The 24,956-nt window shown below is 40.5% G+C and overlaps 2 protein-coding genes across 6 annotated transcripts; one reads left to right on the plus strand and one right to left on the minus strand.

Annotated features, from left to right (window-relative positions):
* Window positions 1–2,038: 2,038 nt before the first annotated feature.
* On the plus strand, window positions 2,039–9,331 carry ggt1a (gamma-glutamyltransferase 1a). Of its 2 annotated transcripts, XM_029510698.1 has the most exons (13): window positions 2,043–2,189; window positions 3,186–3,350; window positions 3,450–3,580; window positions 3,665–3,754; window positions 4,111–4,303; window positions 5,090–5,250; window positions 5,431–5,580; window positions 6,021–6,157; window positions 6,406–6,593; window positions 6,725–6,852; window positions 7,341–7,453; window positions 7,537–7,650; window positions 8,213–9,331. In XM_029510698.1, the coding sequence occupies exons 2-13, from the start codon at window positions 3,190–3,192 to the stop codon at window positions 8,357–8,359; spliced, it is 1,713 nt and encodes a 570-aa protein (XP_029366558.1). In that variant the 5' UTR covers window positions 2,043–2,189; window positions 3,186–3,189; the 3' UTR covers window positions 8,360–9,331. The 2 variants fall into 2 exon arrangements, with proteins under 2 accessions (XP_029366557.1, XP_029366558.1); XM_029510697.1 differs by having other exon boundaries at window positions 2,039–2,189; window positions 3,450–3,754.
* A 500-nt stretch (window positions 9,332–9,831) lies between these two features.
* Window positions 9,832–17,752, minus strand: anapc5 (anaphase promoting complex subunit 5). Of its 4 annotated transcripts, none has more exons than XM_029510635.1 (17): window positions 17,245–17,752; window positions 17,064–17,143; window positions 16,717–16,826; window positions 16,358–16,598; window positions 16,180–16,246; window positions 15,968–16,069; window positions 15,627–15,817; window positions 15,467–15,548; window positions 15,235–15,327; window positions 14,299–14,480; window positions 13,903–14,038; window positions 13,652–13,726; window positions 12,917–13,038; window positions 12,712–12,819; window positions 12,277–12,424; window positions 11,974–12,121; window positions 9,832–11,857 (listed from the first exon to the last, which is right to left on the minus strand). In XM_029510635.1, exons 1-17 carry the CDS (start codon window positions 17,440–17,442, stop codon window positions 11,637–11,639), a joined length of 2,304 nt encoding a protein of 767 aa, XP_029366495.1. In that variant the 5' UTR covers window positions 17,443–17,752; the 3' UTR covers window positions 9,832–11,636. The 4 variants fall into 4 exon arrangements, with proteins under 4 accessions (XP_029366495.1, XP_029366493.1, XP_029366496.1 ...); XM_029510633.1 differs by having other exon boundaries at window positions 11,959–12,121; window positions 16,355–16,598; XM_029510636.1 differs by having other exon boundaries at window positions 11,959–12,121; window positions 14,299–14,441; window positions 16,180–16,229; window positions 16,353–16,598.
* Between the last annotated feature and the right edge of the window lie 7,204 nt (window positions 17,753–24,956).

The raw sequence follows: 24,956 nt of genomic DNA on the forward strand, positions 1-24,956 counted from the left end.
TAGAGAGCTTGTGAGATAAATAAGGGGGGAATCCATTTTTACACACCGAGTTCAATTCACCCATCATGGTGGGCACCAGTCAGCTTGTAAACAACTATCCAATTGACCCTGTGGTTCTGGGACACTTGCAACATAATGCTAGTGCAACAAAGTGGAACTGTGGGGTTTTAATAACAGAGACACTTCATGGGAACTGTATGATAGACAGAAGGCCTTTAGGAGTTTGACCAATGTGAAAGAATAAAAATCCAAAAGTCTTTGGTTGAGTTCTGGCCATTTTTTATTTAAATGCGTCCTTCCAACTTTTTACCATATTGACAGAACATGAAAATATTACATTTAGCAGAACTACCTTCCTTTACCCACCAATAGCTTATTTGAGAGTTTGAGAGCAACCTTAGTGTTATTGCCTGTCTTTGTTACATCACTTCTTCTTATTGGAATTAGCATGCTAACCTGCTAGCCTGGGCCAACTTCATCAACTTCAGATAGTGGCTGACTGTAGCCTTCAGTCCGATCCGAAGACATAGTTCTGCTCAGAGGATGTATTGTAACCTCCTTCTACCCACAATGGTTCAATTTCTTGTCAAGCTCCAAACAGCACCACCTGAGCCCAGCAAAAACCCTCATTAGGTGACAGAGGACCACCATAAGTCTGCAAATATGCCAATGTAAACCAGCTGGCTAATTGTGTCCTGCAGTCCTTTGGCAAAATAAGAAGAAACAATGAAATCGAATAGAACAATAACGTACAGAAATTATAACAATGGACATAAATTCATGGTTGGACTCAAATCACACATAAAGCAGCAAAACATTGATGCAGCTGGCATGTCCCTGTGTCTCAGATTGGACTGGCTGGCCATAATGTGTACGTCTGTATGACTACCTGCATTATAACACATGCAAAAAAGTTTGGGAACCTCGGGTATACAGAACACGTCTCTTCTTCTTCTACACTTTCAACACTATACGTGCATCTTAATCATGCATTTTCTCACCCCTGCTTAAGAAGCTGAATTTACAGCTTATAATTGCAAACCTGACACAGCGTCGCTCTGTGGAGCCCCTATCATTAAAGCACTGCAGTCACACAAAAAAACACATGACATCACCTCCTTTTCTATTGTGCCCGTTGCTCTGTTGTGTGTCTGCAGGCAGCATGTCTGTCCCTGAGGAACAACAGCAGTGTGTGATTTGATTTGCTGCTGACTATATTGGTAAAGACAAGCCATCCCCTCTGTTGTGTGAAAACAATCACCGTGAAACCTGGATGGGTAGGAGGCCTTCCCTTCCAGCAAAGTCAAAATGAAACATAGACGTTTCTTGCTGAGGGATAAAAATATAAACCATCTCCAGCTGATATTTTATAAAAGCAACTCCCCACCCCGCAAACCCACCCAGTGACAGTGATGTGTTCAAAAAAGACTGAAGGGAAACTTCTGCACCAAACAGATATGTAATAGCCTTCTTCCACTATAAATCAGCTCTGTCCATTAAATAAACTCTAATCCTTAGGGTGGCTCTGAACCTGGAAGATCCAGAACAGGACAGTAGTGATTAGATTTAGACCCAATCACAGTCCCAGCAGTGGCGGCAGCCCACAGGTTCTTTTGACAGGGCATTATCAATGTGGCAAGATTAAAATCGGAGTGAAATGGAAGGTTATAGGAAACTAGAAAGGCAAGGTTTGCCACCCCAAACTGTGGAAGAGGCAACATCCATTATTGAAAAAAAGTACTGTCCACTTTGGAAAATCATCCATTAAACCACAGCAAAATCTGATTTCTGTGAAGAATCGAACGTGCAGTTTTCAGTCTGAGTCTGAAACTTAAGTGCTTTATTGCTGTAATGCCCAAAAATGGCAAAGTTACAAAAGAAAGCTATCACGACCTTTGTTGTCCCACCATATTCTCTTGTTTGTACCTTTCTGTCCATGTGTGAATGCTTTTATGCCTGTCACTTTCCAAAACAGGAACAAATGAAACACATGCTTATTATCCACAAAACTTTGCTCAGCAACAATTGCAAGGTGACACCTGAGCTAAATTAGAGGTGAAAACCAAAGATGACACACCATGTTCCATCATCATGATCATCATACACACTGAACATTGCAGCGCCAGAAGTCTCCTTCTGTCTTCTCTTTGTCCTGTATTTGACGTCTGTCTGTTTAAAAACAACTAAAGGTGAGTGAATTCTTTGTTCTCCCTCCACATTGTTATTTTTGTAAACTTTTGGGAATCATAGTAAAAATGATGGGTGGTGTCCAGAAGAGGAGATCCTTGTTTTGGAGCTGAGATAAGATAATAATCCTTTATTAGTCCCTCAGATCAGGAAATGTGCATGTGACAGCAAAAAAGAAACTAGAATAACTAAAAAAAAAAACAAAAAACAAAACCAAAATTCGCTGATACAAATACAGAAATAAAATACAAAAACAAAATCTAACCAACAACCTAAAATATGTACAAAGATAATGTTACTTAAATAGATGGACAAAGAAATTGCATAGCTGTTATAGCATTCCTTCGCACACTTTGGGTGGAGAAACCTCTCACTGAAGGAGCTCCCCAGTGCCGTGCCAAGTGCCCCACAGGCGGCGAATGTTGTTCATCAGCATGGATGAGAGTTTAGCTCTTGTCCCCCTCCCAGTCACCCTCTCCAGCTCCCTTTCTTGATCCGTTCATCAAGTCTCTTCTTCACTGCCGCTGAGATGCTGATGCCCTGGCAGAAAGCTTCATAAAAAATGTATGATGCCCCCACAGTCTGATAGAAGGTCCTCAGAAGTGTTCCCTGCACTCCAAAGAACTTCGGTCTGCTCAGACTCTTCCTGTTTAGACGTGACGTGGCCAGTCCAGTGTGTTATAAAAGTGAATGCCCAGGTACGAGGTAAGATGTCACCATCTCAATGTCCATTCCCTGGATATTCACCAGCACTGGGAGGGACTGTACCTGTCTACTAAAATTTGCCACAGTGTCCTTTGTTTTCTTCGCAGTGATCTTTAAGTGGTTCTGCTGGCAACAGTCCACGAAGTCCTGCGTCACTTTACTGTGTTCCTTTTGTCCCCATATGTGACGATTGCAGAGTCACCAGAGTGCTTCTGCAGGTGGCGGGGTTGTTAGTCACGGATTATAATCATGTGCTGTCTGATTTTGAGGTGTGTGGATGTTTTCCTGGGCAGGAAAATGGTTGGGAAGTCCCTGATTGCTGGCCTGGTGGTCCTACTGGTGGCTGCAGTGAGCCTGTTCCTGGGCCTGGGGAAGAAAAACATGCCTCCCCCCTCCGATCACTTCTACTCAAAGGCTGCTGTGGCTGCTGATGCTGGGAAGTGTTCAGAAGTAGGGAGGTAAGGTGCTCTTTTGTTTTCCCATTGTGGAATACACTGGCATCACATCGCCTGTGTTGGCGTATAAGCTTTTTATTTTGTCTTTTCTCACGTCTTCAGGGACATTTTAAAGAAAAATGGTTCAGCCGTGGATGCTTCCATTGCAGCCTTGTTATGTGTCGGTCTTTTGAACGCTCACAGCATGGGAATTGGAGGCGGGCTCTTCTTTGTCATCTACAATGCCACCACAGGTGAGCGTGCGTCATTTGTTCCAGCTCGCGCACAAAGTAATCGAAGCAAAATTCATCCATCTTTTCTCATTTGCTGCTCCACAGGGAAGGTAGAAACCATTGACGCGAGGGAGACTGCACCCATGAATGCCACTGAAGACATGTTTGGCAATAACACCAGGCTCTCTCGCACAGGTAGCAACTGGCTGTCAGCTGCTGGAGTATTTCACAGGTGCAGAGGCGAAAGAGAGATTCCCTCTGAGCAGCTCTGACTTTATTGAGTTTGGTGACACTGTAGAAGCTACTGGACTCCAGTGTAACAGAGGACAGAGGGGGATTTAGAGAGGATAAATGGTAGTCTGGCTTCTTTCAGATCTTGTCTCATCCTTAATATCCCTCTATCTTTCTCTGCACCTGTGGCTGGTTTCATGAAAATAAAATACTACTTCTGGAGGTGCGTCACACTGTACCTATAAATGGAGATGTCTGATAGCTTTCGCAGAAAAACTTGTGAAATTCAAAACAGCATTATTCCTGTGTGCACTCGACAGGTGGATTGTCCATAGCCATTCCCGGTGAGATCCGTGGTTATGAGATGGCGCACAAGAGGCATGGCAGGCTGCCCTGGAAGGAGCTGTTTGAGCCCAGCATTGCCTTGGCTCGCAATGGCTTTCCTATAGGAAAAGCTTTGGCTCACGCCCTATTCAAGAGCAAAGATTCTATTCAAGGAGACGCCAACATGTGGTGAGGATCAAGCCCAGAAAGGCAGTAAATCCAAGTGAACATGAAGACAAGTGAATAAGCAACAACGGCTCCACTAACTCTCACTCCATATTCAATAAAAAAGGGTTTTGCATTATTTAATTATTATTTGTGTCTTTCAGAAGTGCTGTAGTGATGGTAACATTGTTAAATCTTTATTTTAGACTGGCTGTTTCCAGTTCTTATCCTAAAATCTCCTGGCTATAGCTCCTATGGGCTCAGAATGACATTGGACTCCCAGATTGTGCCCCGATACAAATTACTCAGCCAGTTTTTCTCCTGTGTTGGCAATATAATGGCATATAATTTTCTGTTTCTCATTCATGGTCATACCATTTCCTCGATCCCACTGGGCCTGTGGATGATGTTCGCTGGAACAAATTCAAACTTCTTGGGTCTGATGATAAAAAATCCATGGTAGCTTTATGTTTAATAAATAGCCATTTCTTTCATCCAGGTCTTTTCAGAAGGCAAATGGGTATTTCGTTCAAACAACACTACATATGTGCACACACTACACAATTCACTACTACTACATTAAGTTTTGTTTATGGAGATAAGAGATTCTGCGATCAGAGAAAATGAACATGGCACACCTGTAGTGATACGTATGCGTGTACAAACTCAGACTTTTACCAAATACTCACTTAATGTGTACATTATTCCCAGTGACCTTCAGGACAGCTCGGCCTATTGCTGTTTTGATAGTTTTAACATTTTAACAGTAGCTTTGACATGATATAATATCTTTTTCTTCTCATCTCCCAGTGAGGTGTTTTGTGATTCTCAGAAAAACATCTTGAAGGAAAATGATATTGTTAGATTTCCAAAACTGGCAGACACGTATCAGCGAATAGCAGAAGAGGGGCCTGATGTGTTTTACAACGGATCAATGGCGCGGAACATTGTGGAGGACATCCAGGCGGCAGGTCTTCTTTATATTCTTCTTTTATGTGTTTAAAGATTCCATTAAAATGCATGAATGTTGAGAACAGGCGCTGGAATTAAAATGCATAAATGTTGAGAATAGACTGTGACTTTTACAGGACTCAGTCATTTGAACACTATCCCTCATTTTCAATTCCACTCTATTTCTGTTCAAATTCCAGGTGGCATTATCACCCTGGATGATTTGCTGGAGTACCAGCCTGTGCTGAATGAGAATCCTCTGAAGCTGAGTGTCGGGGAATACACCATGAATGTCCCAGACGCCCCCTCCAGTGGGCCTGTGCTGGCTCTCATTCTCAACATAGTGGATGGTGAGCAGCTTGGCCAAGTGCTTGTGCAGCCATGCAGATGAAAGGATGTCAGGTTTCCCCAGGTCGTCCCTGAAATGTTCCTCCGCCTGCAGAAAACAGAGCTGCTGCTCTGTTCTGCTTGCCAAATTTAATCCACCACCAACACCCCATCTGTTCAGACAGAGAATCGTTATCCCAGCTTTAAATAAAAAGTGGCATCATTAGCTTCAAATGAGGGACATGGTTTAACGTGAACATATATGACTCTGGAGAAACACGTTTCCACAGATTCCAGATCTGCTGGAAGGGCACATGTTGTGCCTTACTTGGAGTTTAATGTCCTGCCACTGACAGAAATGGGATGCAATGATGGAAAAGCCTCATTACCTGAGTGGGCCTAGAACACAGAATTTTTTTTTATTTACTGCACACATGACTTTTTTCCTGTGGATATTTTACAGGCTATAACTTCACAGATACAAGTGTCGCTACGGCAGAGAAAAAGACTCTCACATACCATCGCATTGTAGAAGCTTTTCGTTTTGCTTATGCCAAGAGGAGCAGACTTGGGGACCCACGTTATCTCAATATTACTGATGTAAGTCTTGTTCTTATTATTTTTCACCTTCAAATCTTTACTTTGGAGCCTTTCTAGCCTGTACTACAGTTGTATTCTATTAGCCCCTGAGCAGTTCTTCAGGGTTTGTAAGTGGATTTAATGCCTTGCTAAAGAGCATTATTTCACTCTAAATTGAAAAACTCTGATAGAATTTTCTGTACACTGTTGTGTTCTGCATTTGTTAAACGTTTATAAGAAATAATTCTTAAACTTATTGCTCTTCTCAGCTTATCCACAATATGACTTCAGACTACTTTGCTGATGGCATAAGAAGTAAAATTACGGATGACACCACTCACCCAGACAGCTACTATGAGCCAGACTATTTTGTCCCAGACAACCACGGGACGGCTCACCTGTCAGTCATAGCTGAGGATGGAAGCGCTGTGGCTGCCACCAGCACCATTAATCTGTAGTAAGAAGTCAAGCTTTTAGAGAATTTGAACTTCACTGGCTTTCCTTGGAAACAAGGCAAATTCATTTCCTGTTTTGCAGTTTATGAATGAGAATGAACCATTAATCAAATCGTTAATTTTATTTTCCCAGCTTTGGTTCCAAAGTCATGTCTCGATCGACGGGAATCATTTTCAACGATGAAATGGATGACTTCAGCTCTCCATACATGACTAACGGGTTTGGAATCCCTCCCTCGCCCAACAACTTCATCCAACCAGGTGTGGCTGGACTGAATTGTCACATCTGTAGTAGTCCAAATCCAGTTAGGTTTATGAATTCTGAACATGCCTATTTTAATGGTTGGTAATTACTCCAAATTAAAACGTTATTTCCATTGTTACAAAAACGATGCTCCTTTACCCTTCCCCTAGTGAGTATGATGAAGATGTGATGTTTTCCAACAGCCTTCCATTTGCCTCTGCCTTTGTCACTGTCAGAAAATCCTCAACAGCGTCCTCCCTGGGCAGATTAAAGCAATAAACTGCTTTCCACTGTCAGCCAGTGGCTAACTGCTGCTCTTTGGTTTGTTTGCTGGCATTTGGAATATTTGGCAGATTAATGTGGCAGCTTTTAGATGCTAAAATGCTCTGAGAGACCATTAAACCACAAGGTGAAAAAACCCCCAAAACAAACAAGCAAGCTAAACAAAAAAACAAAACATTTATCCATTTAGCAGTCATAGCAACCGTCTGTATATCTGTTGCAGGGAAGAGGCCACTGTCTTCCATGTGTCCAACTATCATCTTTGACAAAGACAACAGAGTGAAAATGGTTGTAGGAGCATCTGGGGGCACAAAAATCACCACAGCCACTGCCTTAGTAAGTCTGATTCATTCACGCACATCTTTATTTCAGACAGACACTTAATCATTTGGCATCTTACACCTTCTGCCCCAAAACAGGTCATCCTGAACTCCCTGTTCTTTAACTATGACTTAAAGAAAGCTGTGCTGGAGCCAAGAGTTCACAATCAGCTCAACCCAAATATGACAGTGGTGGAGCAGGGATTTGAAAAGGTGGGCCACACATGGAGACGTTATGATGCCAAGCATCATTTGGAATACACAGTATCACCAAACAACCTTGGTACTTTGGTTTCTCCTACTTTTCCTTTTCCGTGTACTTCTGTACAAAGAAAGCCAAGCTCAGAGTCCTTATTTGGCTGAGCAGACTCGGCCTATTAAGTAAATACTCATTTTGATTAAAAAGACATCAATCATTACCTTCCAATGCAACTGCAAACTTAAAGCAATTTCCGCAGCATACCATGCCTTTGATTTATTTCCTCAGCTCATCTCTTAGCAAAGACTTTGAACTTGGGATGATGCTAAAAACTCAGTTAGGGATGCGTTAGCCTAAAATCAAAGAGATTGCATCAAGCAAAAAGTTGATTTTCATAATGTACCAGGTGATAGAAATGTTGGGAAACATTCTATGGGTACATTGACTGAATAATGCAAAACAAGCCACAAATATGCTCCTTTTAGATACCATTATTGACCTGAATCACAAGTAACACCTTTAATCTGTGTGTGTCTGTGTGTATGTGTGCGTGTGTGCGTGGTGATACCATTGCAGAGTGTCCTGGAGGGTCTGGCCCAGAAGAATCATGTAACACAGCTGCTGAGGACTCCAGACTCTGTGGTCCAGGCTGTCGTGCGGCAGGGAGAGCAGCTCTGTGCAGAGTCCGACCCCAGGAAAGGAGGCTATCCAGCAGGATACTGAGCGTGACTTCAGGGCCTCCTCTGACCTGCCAATCACTCCGGAGTGTCTTGTCGAGGGCACTTGGACAGAGCCACATTGCACAGAAGGTGTCTGCACTGGAGAGTCAAGCAATGTTTAAGCTATGGAGGCACAGCCACCAAACCATCCCTGAGATCAATAACTTTTACTCAAACCAAGAAAATTAGTCCATTTCAATACCTCTTTTACTCAAACTCAACAATTCAGCATGACTTTTTACTTTGGCATTACTTTTGTGTTTTGAAGTAAAAATAAGAGGTTGCACCTAGTTTGACTCCTGTATCATCACTACTGGCTGCTAGTCAGGAAGGAGACGTTTTGGGGACGACCAAAACTCATCTGCTTCATATAACATAAACCTATTTTACGTATGATACAATATCCTATATATTAAAAAGAAGTGAGTACCAAATATAAAAGACAAGAGATAATGTCATATTAAGAACGATTCTTAGGTTTCATGACTATGTTTTAGGTAAGAATGAGTGATTGTAGGTTGTACATGTAGTACTTTCATTTCTTTTATTGTCTAAGGAGAAGCTATCGTCAATAACTGGACAGTTTGTCTGGAGTGAGAGGAGTGGGTGAGACAGCGTTGTTGGATTACACGTCAAACTACGAAGTAAATAGTATACCTACAAGCAGGTACATCAGTTAGCAATGGGAACACCTCAGTTCGTTTGCTCGTTTTACCAAAATGTTTTTCTACATCTTCCTCCTGATGTAAATGAACTTGCAAGCAGGTTATTTGGCAGAAACTGACCGTGTTGTTTTCTACCGTGACCCTACAGTGAAACTATTACTTTTTGAATTGTAAATGTTTAATATCGAGTAGAGGTTAAGTGAATGTATAGTGTATTCTGAAAAATACATTTGCAGATATATTTTTCTAAAACATGCATTGTTCTTATGCCATGTTTGTTGCCATGCTTGTTATTAAACATTTTGAACAAAGATCACTCCAGAGTGTGCTCTTTGTCTGCGGGATTGATCGTCATGGAGTCACCATATCTTATTGTCGTTATGTTTAGTCAGATTTTGTTCCATTGGTGTTAATGCCAATCCTTGTGCTATAAATTGAAAACATTTATAAAAAAGGACCCATCAAAATTTTCTAAGCTCCAGGTGATGTATTGAAACTGCTAATTTAGTTTGTCTAGTGATCCAATTTCAAGGAGACTTTGAACCGTTTACAGCGGTGCTTTGAGTTTAAAGCTCACTGACTCTGGATGGTATGTCAGCAAACCAACAAGTTTGCTGACATACCTCTAAGTTGTAGCAGGTGTTTGTAGCACTCAACACCTTGTACAACTGTGGGAGCTGGAAAAGCTGGAAAAGTATTTGATCCTTCAGAACACAAACTGAGACAAACTAGTCAAAAAAAAACAACCCTAACCCTAAATCCTGATCAAATGAAGGGTCTCACATATCAGTTAAATTCATTGTGAGCTAGGTCATGAATGCTTCATGGCAATCCTTCAAATAGCAGGTGAGACATTTCACTGTAAATGTATGTATGTTAAATGTATTGTGATACTTGCAGAAAAACAAATCATTAGGATTCACCCTCTGGCAATCATGAACATTTTTGCAATATTTCAGGCACATCCGTCAAATATTAGTTATGACTTTTCAGTCACATCCAAAGTGCTGGACCAGAGCCATCCTTGCAGCTATGTCAGTAACATGACTAAGACACAAAAAGGTAACATGAGATTTGATTTGATTTTGATGATGGACTGATCTATTTATGGACTCACAATTTTAGCTCTAATAAATACACACTTTTAGGATTTAGTGGATTCAATACTGGTGAGAAGAGATAAACAAATGCTGTGGAGACCCCTGAAGAGTCTGACCCTTTTTAATTCTCACTGCTCAGTGAATTTCAATCAGTATTCAGTAAATGTCTTTGTCCTCCTTGACCAAATGAATAACGGAGTGCCAGCAACCATGAAAATGCTTCACTGCCCCCAACATAAAACAAAAACATTTTTGTTTAGAAAAAAAAAACCAAGAAATCACTTAACCAGGGAAATTGCTTAGCTGCATTGAAAGCACATTGTAAGCAGCAGCTTCAAAACAAAAAGGAAGTTTACTGCTGTAACTGTATCAGCCAAATGTGATGTGATGGAAAATGATGAGCATTTTAACTCATGCTGCAGGACATCATGCTTGAAATCTCTTTGGGTTAAAAAGCAGAAACAATGTCAACATACACTCTTGTTCCCACATCTGGGAAATGTTTTGTTTATCCTATCTTGACCTGGTGACCTGGCTCTAAAAGAGGATGTCTCACTTGACCAGCTGAGCGATATTTGCCAGCTTCCTTTCAGGGAGCGCCTCTGCTGATGCATCTACTTATGCAATAAATGGCAAGAAGCTTAACGTGACTACTGAACTTATTCAACACAAATAGAGTTTTCCAGGGGTTGACACCAATGAGAAACTGTCCAAGATATCCTTTCAACCTGTGTAACACTTTTACATAAACAAATTGTCATTGCAATTATTCCTACATGTGGGTCAGAACTAAAGACTAAACAAGATGAGACAAGTTTTATATTTTCTAGAAAGAATTTCATTTCATGTGTCTGTCAGATGAAATGCAAAGTTTCTCACAAATCATGTCAGACATAAGTGTTATACAGATAACAGTATCAGCTGTTATATCATTGCAGTCTCTATTGCATTATAAATGCGATCGCCATTCCTTCCTCTGGATTCAAGCCTCATCAGTATTCTTGTGGTGACATAAATCATCCAGGCCACTGAAACACATTTGTCTTGTAGCTTACCCTCATTCATCAAGTAGCAGAGGATAAATCAATTCTGGGGTGACAGTTCCTGACAAACTTTTGGTGTTTCTCCCATGATGTCACATAGCATGTTTATTTTGCAGACAAAACTGGACTGTTGCTGTGGCAAAAACTGTTAAAACGTGCTGTATTTATAAACAGGCCATCATTCAAATCCATACTCAATAAGTAAACAGACAGCCGAGCCATTCTAGCAGGAGCTCAGCCTTACTTATGCCTGTTGATATTGTCCGGTTTAATTATTATCCTGGAGGTTTCTACAAAGAGTTACACTTCTAAAGAAGAAAAGCTTTGGCGCTGAGAGTTTTACCGCCATCTAGTGGCCACCAGAAGTGACTCCACTCAGCAGTTAGAGGAAATGCTGTGTCCTTTACAGCTAAAAAACAACAACAACAACAACAACAACGACGAAAAAGTAGTTTGTCAAAGAAAAATGGCAGTTACAATCGCATGGAGACTGGTGGTGCTGGCGACTGCAGCTCCTGGTCCAGTAGTCGGAAGAGCATGGCACTTTTATTGGATTGTGAAGTTTGTCCCAGGGAACGGTGAAGCTGAGCTTGTAGGTAGTAGACGTCCCGCAGCCGCTCCTTACAGTTCAGCTTGGAAAAGTATGCTGCTGCCTCATTTAGGGTGTCAACACCAAAAACCGCCGAACGCAAATCTACAGTGGAAAAATAAGAGAGCAATATATGAATGTAAATGACCAACCACACAACTGCAAGATAGCGATGTGTTCGGGGGGTGTGTGTGGGAAGCCTTTACCTGCTTGCCCTTGACCATTTAGCTTGAACCCAGCTGCTGCTATCTGACATCGGGCCGTCAGTAGCAGGGCTCGGCCCTTGTCCATAATTGCTCCATGGGCAAGGACAGGCTCAATGGCTTCATGCAGGACACTCAGAGCCTGCTCAGGAACTCCCAGCATGAGCTGAAAAGAAGGGAGAAAAAATAAACTATGTGTGTACGTCCGTCCAGCTTATATTTAGCCTTTACAACAGTCTCACTGCACAAAAAACCGGCGATGATTTGCAATAATTAGAGCTGTAACAGTATGTGAGGGTCTGTTTCTCTGTTGTCGGTAACCTGAGTGAAAGCCAGGTGAAGGATGGTCTCTGAGGCCAGGGACTGTAGGTGGTGCTGTCTGGCCAAGGCCAAGGCCTGTAGGAGGAGAGGGAGAGCTGTGGAGAAACCAGACGACTCCCAGTGGAGCTCGGCCGTGGAGAGCATCACTCTATGTGAGATATAAACAGGCAACGATGTAAGCAAGAGTAAACACGTGACTTTCTCTGACCTCTTCAAGAAAAAAAAACAAAAAAACCCATTGGAGAGGAATTTAGTTTTTATTCTGTATTTTTATACCACAAAACTTAGTGCTTCTTACTGTACACTGATGCATAAATTGACCATCACTAAATTAAATATGCATGACAGCCCTTAAAAAGATGAGTTGATAAAATCCCACAAAAATGTGTTCCAATTTACACATTTACACGTGTTCCAATTTAAGCAGGTGAGTACCTGATGATCATCTCTGTACATTTTGTCTTCTCACAGTGAACCTGCAGCCGCTGTAAGATGTTGTAGGCTTCAGTGCTGCGGTTCAGAGCCTTCAGAACTTGAGCTTTCCTGTCAACAAAACATAGTTTTTGCTACAGCAGAAACTCCACATTAAGGAGTTAGCCACTGGAAGGATTTCAAGTGAACATTTGAGCTTTGGCCTTACCTGTAGAGACCTTCTGTTTTGTTTAAGGCAGAGATAGCTGTGACCAGTGGCTCTGCTAAGAGGTATTTTCCCTCATTCATGTGTCTCTCAAACTGGATTTTGAGATCACACAGCATCCACAGCTGAATTGGAGATTGAAGTAGTCATCATTAACAGGATCAACACTTGACAGAATTTCTTCTCATCAACTATGTTAACGTATAATTCATTCTGTGCATCAGAAATGAAGCTCAAGGCTATAAAACCAAAACCCAGTTAGCACTTTTGATCATAGCTTTGACACATTTAATACCTGCTCTGCTCTGGAGAGCTTTAATTCTTTGATTTTTAATAACAAAATGGATCTATGGACTAAGGTCAACTGCATTAACTCTTCGGTGCCAGGACAGGGGTATTATTAGTGGGCTGGATAAAGCAAATGCCCTACATCATAATATCAAGAGTAGAAAACCAGACATTTCAGGGTGTCATAAAAATGGACAACATAAAGTACATTTTGCTAGATATTCTATTTTCCACTTTTATTTTGCCATTTTCTTTACAGGCAGAGGGCATTTTTAAGGTAATTAATGGGCTCTGTTACAATGATTTTTTGGCTAAAAACACAACTGCAAAACAAGCTTTACATCTTTTAGGCTGTTTACGTGGGCTTGAAAACTTTTTTCAGCCCTTCACTCTCTCTGCAGTTGCAACCTTTGTGGGCCAGCAATGAATAATACAATTTAGAAAGCGTACCTTGGCATGCTGTGAGTGGGGAGGAAACTGTTCTTTCAGATGCTGAAGAATCTCAGAGACTGCACTGTACAGGCCCTGCGACAGAAGAAAAGGTAGATGATAAAAAGATTTAAGTGCTGAAATCCACCTAGGAACTGGAAAACAAACTTGATCGATGTTCATTTCTCTCCTGTGACATTGGGCCGACAAACTAATGGATGTTCAACAGCTGGGCGGAAAGCAAGTAGACAAGATGAAATCAGATGTGTTACCTGCTCAGCGTGAAGCTCGGCCAGGTGGCAGAGCGCCACAGTGAATGCCTCTGTGTTGTTCTGCTGGACTCCGAAGTTTACTGGCTCCAGACTGCTCATGTTAAGAAGCAGCTGGGCCTGCTGCAGAGCCATGGTGCTGCACCACACAGAGGGAGCCACATTAATGATGGAGAAAAATCTTATCAATCCATGTACTCTTGCAAAGCCTGACTGAAGATGTTCAGCTGTCCAAAATGTTAACCCATGCATAAACATATCAGACATTTCAGTCATGTTTCACAGGGCTGACTTACTGTGAGTCAGGAAAAGGCTATGTGATAGCATGCAGCCATGCTGTCAGCAAGAGTGAACTGAACTGACAACTGTGTGGTGAGGTGACAAGGTGAGGAGTCTGACCTCTTGCCATACATCCTCCATATGGATGTAGTCTGAGCCAGGCTGATCTCGATCAGCTCCGACAGACTGTGTTTCCAGTGCAGGATGTCTGTGTCCTTCAGTGCGTCCATCAGTTTGTGTGCTGTCTTACCCTGTGTTGCCCCCTGTTGGACCAAAGACTGAATGCCCAGAGAGGCCAGGTACTACAAAAGAGAGGATAACCAGTTAATGAGGAGGCTAAAGGCTAAAGGCTAAAGGTTTGCCCAATAAAGAAATAAAAATTTAAATTATGCACTCTGTGCTTAGAGCAATTAATGTCTCCAAATGACAGTGATGGCCATTAAAATCAGAACCAGAATCAGAAAGTACATGTCTGACAATTAATATGTGTATCCACTAAAAATCACTGTGCAAACAGCTTGACATGTTTTCTAAATGCATAACGAATATCTCACTGTTGACTTCTTTACCTTAGACATTTTAACTAGTGCGACAACAAACAAAACAACTTTTCCCAAAACACGAGCAAATCCTCTTTAGTAAGTAATGCTTTATTTTCTCCATTATTATGATATATTGAGGTTTACTGTGTCTCATGTAATTAACCTACTGTGGATTGAAATTTTAAGGTTTGGTGCCTCTAATAAATACAAACCAATGAATTGCTAATGGAAAGTGATGCAGTCAAGTAAAGCAACATTCTTTGTTTTCCCTTGAATACAAGCAGAATTTGGATGGAGGCAAATGTTGAATCCAGTTTGATACAAATGTTTCTATTTTGTGTGCTGAATGAATCTACATGCACTATAAGAAAAATAGAAAAATTGTGGTGAAGTGGAAATGCATTTTGCTGTATGAATTGGACCTGTTTCTGAGCCAAATTCATATAAAATTTAATGAACAGTCAGAGCCAGGCTAATGTATGCATCCTTATTTAAGAGATTATGCAAAACTCACTGGCAGACAAAAATGGGCAGCCATTTTCACTGAATCCTCAGTTAACACTGTGCTGTCAGATCCCTTCATCTGCTCCAGTGTGTAGAGCCAACTCTGACACATGACGCAAAGAGACACGGGGAAATAAACCAAGGAACACTTGTTAAATTCAGACATATAAGCCATGATGTTAACAGTCGTAGCACAGCAGTAACGTGAAGGAAAACATTTTCACAAGGTAAATGGATCTCACCAGACAGTGCTGTAAGCACACATGGTCATTAGACTCCTGGGCAATGCGGATAGCCTCCTGCAGAGCCAGATCAGCCTGCTGACTGAAAAAGGGAAACAGTTGTCTAGTATGCATATTTATTCTTCATTTAGGAACGTCCAAGCCAAGTACTTCTGCTTACTAGTGGCCAAAGCGACAGTGGAGGCTTGCCAAATTAAGAGCAGCGTAGCGGAGACTTCGACCGTAGCCCTCATCCCCATTGCTCTTTCCCTCACTTCCAGACAAAATGAGGCGGTCAAAGTAATGCAAAAGGCTGTGGGCAGAGAGGAAGATGTCCTGGACCCTCATGCTGTTCAGGTAGTTCAGGTAATGCTGGTGAGAGAGGGACCCCACCCCAAAAAAAAAAAAAAGAAAAAAAGGAAAATCACTATGGTGATAAATGAGCCCACCCTCATGATTCTCTTTGATTAATCAAACATAGAATGTAAAACCTATAATTAAAGTTAGGGAGACGGGTCTCACCGCCTCAGCAAAGTCTGGGTTAAACTTTAGCATGTTGTTGAGCTCTTCCTGCAGTGCAGCTGGTTTCAGAGCTTTGTTCTCATCATTCTTCAGAAGATATGCCTGTTGAAAGAGGTTGTGAAAGAGCCTTTCAATACTACAACACAGGTGCTGGTTAGACTTCAACCTATTGTGCTAAATGTCTTGATTTGATTCTCATTTTAAATATTTACCTGTCTCGCAAGAAAATACTCTGCCTGTTTTTGTGACAGGGGACCTCTGCTTGGGGCATTGTCATTTCTAGACCAAAAAAAAAAAAAGAAAACATCACACAATCAAGGGAAGGATGAAATATCCATGCTTGTCCCTTAACAATTTACATAAATATTGAAGAACAGCATCACCAACCGCAGCTCTGACTCATGCAGTGGGGTGTCCAACTCTTCTTTGTCTATTCTGTCTCCTACAGTGTCTTCAGTGCTAGTGAGGTCCATTTCAGAGTCGTCAGCAACCAGTGCTGGCAAACCCGCCTGCCCATCAGTAGGCTTGGCATAGTGACTGTGGTAGTAGTGCTGCAGGGACTTATAGAGTTTATAGACCTGACTGAAGGACAGCTTGTTGTAAGCCAGGAGCATGTGTCTCATAAAAAGACCTAAGAGAAACAGGTGTGGCTCTGATTAATAAAAGTCCTCTGAATAAAATTAATACAACCATTGCAGGAATCTCATTGAGACTTTGAGGGCAGTTGCCAGATGATTCGTACTACTCACCCACAACGCTGGTTTTATAAGCCTCAGAATCAAAAGCAGTGAACGGAGTAGGAAGAGTGGAAAAGAAGTACTCCATGTCTTTCAGCTCTCCATCTGCCATTTCATGTAACCTTTTAAGTAAATACAACAGTCTCAGCAACTAGATGTGTAAATATTTTAACAGTTTCGCAATATGATATTATCTAGGATCTTGGCTATCACAGCTTTCCCCTGCTAAAAGCTATATCATTATAATTCCTGCACTTTATAAGACAGTGAAAGCACTGACAGTCTCAGTTTCTTAATATCTACAACAATGTGTTGCAGTGAGAAATGAAATCGAGCCATTGTGAATAAATCTGAAGCACCTGAGTTTGACAGCATATGCAGTCTGAGGGCAACACTCCTCCACAGTCTGCAGGAACTGGCCCAGGGTCAGGTCTGGACCCTGGTGAACCCCACATGGAACATAACATACAGCCGTGAGACACCTGCTCCCTCAACACATTGCTGCACAGGACAGCCGACAAGACAACCGTTCAAACCAACCTGCTGCAGGGGCAGAATCAGCTTGTTGAGTCGTCTCCTCTCCGGCAGTGTGATCTTGGATGCGGTCATCTCATACAACAGCGCCAGCACCGAGATCTTGTACGGAGTCACCCAGTCTTTGATGCCAAACACGTTAGCATGGACCACCCCGTTCGTCATCATAGGGTTGAAATACAGACTTTCGTGCACACTCGCCATCTTTTGTAAGTTTACCGAGGCCTCTAAAAGTTACAACTGCTAGATTGCGGCTAAGAAAGACATTAGATTTCGGTACAGTTGGTCAACATTTAGCGGGGAGGAAAGTTAAAACAGGCGACGAACAGCGAGCTAGCTAACGTACCAAGTTCACTCAACATGAGCGAAGTCCAAGGAATAAGAAACAGCAAGATCAGGTTCTGCCCATTTTCTCAGACAAAACATCTCACTGACAGCGAACACTCCCTTCAACAACGTCTGGTAATTTGGTGTGTGGTAAGCATGTTGACAAAAATCGTCTCTTTCCTTTCAAACCGCCCTCCTTCTGTCCCCTTAAAAATACGTCATAAGGAAACAGCTCCGTTTTTTTTAATCCAACTTTATTTGCGCAAGACCGGGGGAGCTACAATAGCAACAAAAGCAAAAGCAAAGACGGGAAATTATGATTAATTCTAACAATCTTACTAAAGCAATTTTTCTAAATACGATGAGGTGTGGCCTGATTTGAGCAAACTAGTCCCAAGGTCGCTTTTATTTTGAAGGCTGCTTGCGGGAGTTACATTGTGTCTGGGCAGATGCGGAGTTGATGGATGTCACGAATACAATACAACATAAATCCTTAGAGCCTAATCTAAGAAACAATGTCTAACTTAATCTAATTTTTCTATAATTTATTTTGAAACTGTTCACCCTCACATTAAGAGTTTTAGATACATAATGTGACCACCAGATAAGATCACACAATAAAGTCATACAACAACTAGAAGAGTCATGGTGGACTTCACTGTGACTGAGAAAAGAAAATGTGATCCAACAGAACATTAATAAAATAGATAATCATTAGTTTTCGGCTTTAATTATATCTTAAGAGACAGAACAACGTATCCTGTAATTAATCTTTTTATTTGATTATGTCAAAAGCTGATCAGATAATGACTACTAAGATTACAGTTTAGCTTTTTTTATGATCCCCATTAGCAGTTGCACTGTGCAAAAAGATGAAAGACAATGACAACATACAAGGACATAGCAGCATTCAAAGCATACAGAAAAATAACCACTAAAAAGTGGAAAATGAAATAAAAAACCAGCGTTGAAGAAGACTCTCATCCGCCAAACAAATCAGAACACACCTGGCAATCTCCTGGTACATCATATAAATCCAAATTTTCCCCCAAATTAAATGAACAACAATGTGAATCAACAGCCTCACGACTCCTAAATCACAGAAAGAAAAGACAGATCTATATTTATATCTGTACATACACATAAACACCAATACATGTGAGGATTTATCTCAAAGGCACAACATGTATTGAAACTATCTATTGAGAATTCATGAAGTGGATTTTATGATGTTTCTTAAATTTTATTTCAGTAATTACATGAGGTGACAAGTTTCATTATAACATGGCTCTGTACAGTTGTTTTTTGTTTGAATTGAATTAGATTTGGGTATCAGCATAATAAAAAATTATTTTACCACCTCTCTGGTAGAGTAATTATGCCTGTTATTACTGTATGAAAAATAAACATTTGCGCATGTAGAAAATGTTAGTCCTCTTTTTACACTTGAGGTCTAGATGCGCTGCTCTGTTTTGGACCGCTTTAAGTGTAAGGTCTTTATTTGAGGCATTTGACCACAAAGCAGGACAGTAGACATGATGTGACAGATAGCCCTCTTTTCATTTTTTAATGTTGTGGCGGAAAGAGGTAGAAAAGAGGAATCAGGTCATCTGGGCACAGGTGTCAGATGGGGAATCTCTTTACGTAAGTTCACCATAATAGCCGATTCACCCTAACCCTAACCCTCCAATGTTAACACCAAGCAATCACATATCTTTACCTGTTGAATTGCTATGGCTTATTGATCATTTGAGCTGTGGACACATGATTTTCTTGAACAGTAATCTGTGATCTATAATATCAAATGCTGCACTGACAGTATATGTCTAATCAAAAACTTTACCTGTATCTGTGAACACCCAGCATAGGAAGTTTTAAAACAACACTTCAGATTAGCATGTTTCCATTATATGACAGATGTTGTATCATTTGGCAGATGGCTGATGGTCCTGGGAACACTGAAGCAGGTGCTCCACCCCGGAGCCATGTTGTAAAGAGTAAGGTCTGTTTCTTCACACATCCTTCAGCAATATGTTGGGTACTTGGCGTCACAGAGCTCAGCTGGTGACTGAGAGGATGAGATTAGCAATTATAAAATCAATATAGAATTTAGGCTCACATCTGCAGGTCTGCTCCATCCACTGTTACCAACACAACCACTGCTCTAACATCTACTTCCTCTACCTCTGCTAAGCTTTTTCTTGTTCATGACGATGATCATTTAGATGTAGGTGGATGCTGTAAATGTAGAGACACCAAAGATAATCCCAGCAATCTCTTTGGATAAGAGCCTCCAAACATTTGACGGAAATGACAAGGTTAAATATATAAATAAGTGCCAATACCCTTACTTTTCTGCCTGACTTTCAGAATATACATTTGACAAAGACATTTTCACTGGTAATGGTCCCAGTTAGAGTTGAAACCTGGACCTCGGTCAAGTTAAGGTCTATTGATATCTGTTTGACTCCACATCTCACCAAATGTCACACATGTTGTGTTCGTTGATGTTACATGAAGCGCTTCAAGAGGGGGCTATCCCAGAGTAACTAATGTTGTGTCAGTTGTGTGACACATCACAAACACTTTAACTTAAGTTTAATTTCAACAAGCCCTTTGTTTGTGAGAGCATAATCTTGTGTACACATGGGAGGCCCACAAGCTTTTTGTTTTTTTGTTAGCTGTTCTAAATGACCCACCTTGATTCATTTACAAACCATTTACAAACATCATTCCAGCCGTTAATCTAAAATCTGTTTCCTTCTGCATGGTGCGATGTGATACACTGCCCGAACAATATTATCTCCATACTGACATTCTGAAATAATCAAAGACAGACAATTCCAACACCAGGGACATGCCCTCCGTTATCTTACATAAATTAATACAGTACAGCTTGAGACTTGAGACAGATAGGAGCTCTGTTTCTGCTCCACTGTTAAACATCTGCTATAAACTGAAGTGTGAACATCTTCTCTTCCAGTAAAAATTATAATATATAACTTGAATCAGTTTAACTTCTCTAAAATGTACATTTCACAAGTCACATAACAATAGAAACATGAGGCTGGCAAATCCTGGGATTTATTCATATGGCAGTCCACCATATTTATCTACTCAAAGTTTTCACTTTCAGTATTGTGCTCCTACAATTACCTCACTTCACTTTAACAGAGCTAATGTTTCTAATCATTTATATCAACATGAGTCATGAAAAGATGGAGAGGGTACATGCATCTTCCTTGAGAGGATGTATATATGATGGCTACAGGTGACAAATTAAAAACAGTCCTTCATACAATTATCAGTAGTTTGTCTGCCTGGTCTCTAAATTACAGTTAAGGAAATTCTTAGATTAGATTAAGTCTGCATGAGGTCATTTAAATTGTAAATTCATCAGTATTCATAAAAAATATGATGCTGTTAATGATGGATCTATAATTTGATATTTGTTTAACAGGAATGAATGAAAACTTCGATAAAGCGATTTCTGTCATAGAAATATATGGCCTTTTTGCAACTTAAAATTGTTTCTCTTGATAATGCATATATTTTAACAGGACGTAGGGTGAAAGTTACCAGTTTGGTTGAGCTTGGTTTGTGATTAGCATTAGCACAGGAAGAGTAAATTTGACGGCCATATAAGATGAAGCCTGAAAGCTGAAAACAATCCAAACACTAGCCCACTGTTTATGAAAATGCATTGAAGTCTACAATGTACTATTGTATCCAGAAGATGGCAGTATTGAAGTATGAACTCATTTGGTCTGCTCCAGAATTTCCTCTCATCAGAGAGCAGGAGAGGCAGAGAGGTCGGTGTACCTACCATCCCCAGCTACTCCTTGGCTTCTCTCCTCCTCGCGGTAAAGTAAAGCCAAAAGATGGCGTGCAGTGACACCTGTCAGAGCTGATATTTTTGAAAGGCTTAAATGAGTTGACTGTAAATGCCTCTGTCAATACATGAGTCATTGTAAGCTAACGTCACCAACTGTATGACTGCACAGTTTGTAGGATTTGATTTCAAAGTACCAACACAAACACAACTTGTGCGTCGTGTATTGTGTCTTAAGTGGCTGAGACGCCGTCGTTGGCCTCCAGGTTTCGTGACCAATGGATAATGAAGGAATTTGACATTGAGGTTTGTCTGTCTATCTATCTAGAGAAACAAACAAAACAAAACCCTTCTTTATTCAAACACAAAACGTTTCCTCATTTTAAAATTGCCCATTATTTTTTAATAGGTGCCATTTCTTCAAATGAGGTATTGAATGTTTTTAATATATGACTCTCTGTCTTGAATGGGAATGATTTGGTTGTTTCTATATATATATATATATATATATATATATATATATACACGACTCACAATAAGTTAGGGATATTGTTATTTACATGAGTGCTTTTCCTATTTGGTCTGAATTTTAATGAAATAAGTAAAAGTTCCCTTTGATATTACAATAATAATAATAATTATAATAATGAATGAGAAGAAACACTATTTTCATTAGTTTCATATTTATTATCCCAAAAATGTAGACAATAAGAAGGATAGCCCCAAATAACAAAAACTGACAATGTGAGTAGCGGGTGTTTCCACCATTTGCCTCAATGAGAGCTTGACAGCGACGTCTCATACTCCTCACTAGCCTCATGATGTTGTTCTGAGGCAATGCGTTCCACTCTTCCATAAGTGCTACATGCAGTTCTGCCAGGTCATGTGGGGGTGGGGTACGATCATCCAGTCTCTGCTTCAGCTGGTCCCAGACATGCTCTATGGGGTTCAGGTCAGGGGACATTGCTGGCCATACCATATGAGGCACTCCGACTTCCTGAAGTCGAGCTGTGACAATTCTGGCACGATGTGGTGGAGCATTATCATCCATGAACAGAGTGTTGGGGGTGTGCTGGCGGAATTGGGGGATGATGATGGGTTCAATGATGTCTCTGAGGTAAAAACGTTCAGTGACAATTTTTGTTATTTGGGGCTATCTTTCTTATTGTCTAAATTTTTGTGATAATAAATATTAAACTAATGAAAATGGTGTTTCTTCTCATTCATTATTAGTAATATCAAAGGGAACTTTTACTATTTCATTAAAATTCAGACCAAATAGGAAAAGCACTCATGTAAATAACAAGATCCCTAACTTATTGTGAGTCGTGTATATATATGGGTAAAGTAAAAAAATTTGCCTTGATTCTGAGCTGGCATATCACCAGTCCCAAATACATAGCAATAGTGATCTCTGGATTTTCTTCACAGAAATGATTCGACCTTGTGGAAGAATAATTATTTTTTGTTAAAGAGTTAGATGAGAAGATTAACACCAGTATAGCTCTTAACCAAACATGTGAGCTGGGATTATTTTAGCATTAAGATTGGGAACAGGGCACTGCTAATAAAACCTACCAGCACCCAAAGCTGATTCATTAACATGCTGTGCCTCATTATTTCGACAGATACGAAAACTGAAGAGTAAATGCGACACAGAGCTTCAGAAAAGCTCACAGGAGGAGTTTCCTTCTTCTGGAAAGAGCCAGGCTTTCCGTTTCAAATTCTGAAGTTCAATTAACTGGCTGTTGGCTCCAGTTCCATATTTAAGATGGTGCTCATGAGATATGTCAAGCCATGTTTTTTTAACTGTATTTATCATCGGGTAAAAATAATGAGTTTTACAGCACTAAGTAGTAATAAATATGTCTAATATCAGTATTTTGTAGGAGCTCAGTAGCATGAGAGGTTAATTAGATTAAACATTTCTAGGTTGCTTTATTGTTGTCACTTTTGTATTAAATATAGGAACAAAATATTCTTTCTCTTGGACTATTACAAGCTATAGCTTATTGGGGCTCTACTGTAATATCTAAGGATATACAGCTTTTAATATTTAGATGTAATAACTATCCATATATTATTTCATTCAACCTACACAGCTGTATTGTTCACCAGCTTCTTTCTCTTGTCATTAACACATGTTGTTTCTGGCACTGTATCTTACATATGCAAATTAAAATATGGCCATGGAACCTGTACTCTACATTTTTCGGGGCATGAAGGACACTGAGTCCGCCGTTCATTCAGCGAGTCTTTTGTTACTTTGGAGCGTAGTTTAATTAATTACCATACTGAACTCTTCCATTTGCAAAAGGTCATTTTTGTCGAATCTTAACAGCTCAAGGATTTTGAAATGGGAGATGTTCTTCGGGTCTTTGAAAATGACAACGCATTTCTTCTTTTTTAAGCACTTTTGTAACCTCACTTTAAGCCGGTTCTCATGTACTGGAGCTTTTTTATCACTACAGTATGGTATGGATGATTACATTTTTTTCTCCTCCCTCTCTGCTGTTTTTTCAGACTCTTAAGCGTGTGGGATAGATTACCAGAGATAAACCTATAGTCGCTCATGTGAGAAATGACAGACCTCTGTGTATGCTGACCCTGACTCAGCTTCCTGCTGCTTACTCAGTATCTCTAAATGGATTAAGTTGTCACTTGGACAACCCATCTGAGATTTTTAATATCCAGCCAAATGGTATCAGAGGGATTTACTTTGGTTTTATTGCAACTTTGTCTCTCTCCCCTTTCTCATCTGAGATATGGTCATGCCCTCTTTGATTCCTCGAGGGCGTTGCACTCATACATTAATAACACATTGAGGAGAGTGAATAAAAATATATCCCATGAAATCCTGAGTGAATACCGTGCTTATTTTTTTCCAGCTGCAGCTTGTAGCATACGGAGGTGGAAAAATTAAATCCACTACTCCATTTATTGATTTCTTTGCCTATTTTTACATCTTGGCAGGCTTCCATCAGTTTTTGTGGTTTCCACCAAGCCCAAAGCCAGATAAGAATGAAAGAAAAACACAGGAGATTCTTGAGGACTTAATAGATTTGGGAAGAGACATTGACCAGAATATTATTGACCTTGAGCAAGAGGGCACAGCTCCCAGGACCAAAAGTAACACCCACCTCTCCAGATATGTGGTGACTCTCCATTTTATTCTCATTGCATGGATTCAGTCCCTTGTCTTCCTCTATACATACTGCTGAATGCTGCTCATATAAATGCAGTATTGACTTCAAGAGCAAGTGAAGTCTGTGACAGTGCGATTGGACCTATTTCATCACATCAGGCATCCACAGAGGGAAACATGTCAGTCGTTTGTGTTTGTTTGTGGATTTTCTTCTTGGGAAATGTGTTTGGTTTGTTGAGCCTGGTTATTTGTGCTTGTTTGTGTATCTGTGCATGTGTTTGTGTGGATGTGTGTATGCATGCAAGTGGGTGTCTTTATAACACAAAAATATCTTTTAACATTTGCTAGTTTTGTGATGGAGCCATAAACCAAAAAGGCTGAACACAATATACTGAGAGGGGTTTCAACCTCCAT

The sequence above is a fragment of the Echeneis naucrates genome, chromosome 9 (genome assembly GCF_900963305.1).
Source record: "Echeneis naucrates chromosome 9, fEcheNa1.1, whole genome shotgun sequence".
NCBI lineage: Eukaryota > Metazoa > Chordata > Actinopteri > Carangiformes > Echeneidae > Echeneis > Echeneis naucrates.

Excerpts from the sequence above, each read along its gene's own strand:
- ggt1a (XM_029510697.1), top strand. The coding sequence starts at position 3,190 with ATGGTTGGGAAGTCCCTGATTGCTGGCCTGGTGGTCCTACTGGTGGCT. Across the intron at positions 6,594-6,724 it reads ACCAGCACCATTAATCTGTA|CTTTGGTTCCAAAGTCATGT; the intron begins GTAAGAAGTCAA and ends TTATTTTCCCAG. Across the intron at positions 7,651-8,212 it reads TGGAGCAGGGATTTGAAAAG|AGTGTCCTGGAGGGTCTGGC; the intron begins GTGGGCCACACA and ends ATACCATTGCAG.
- anapc5 (XM_029510633.1), bottom strand. The coding sequence starts at position 17,442 with ATGGCGAGTGTGCACGAAAGTCTGTATTTCAACCCTATGATGACGAAC. Across the intron at positions 17,144-17,244 it reads TGATTCTGCCCCTGCAGCAG|GGTCCAGACCTGACCCTGGG; the intron begins GTTGGTTTGAAC and ends GGGGTTCACCAG. Across the intron at positions 16,247-16,354 it reads CTGCATGAGTCAGAGCTGCG|AAATGACAATGCCCCAAGCA; the intron begins GTTGGTGATGCT and ends TTTTTGGTCTAG.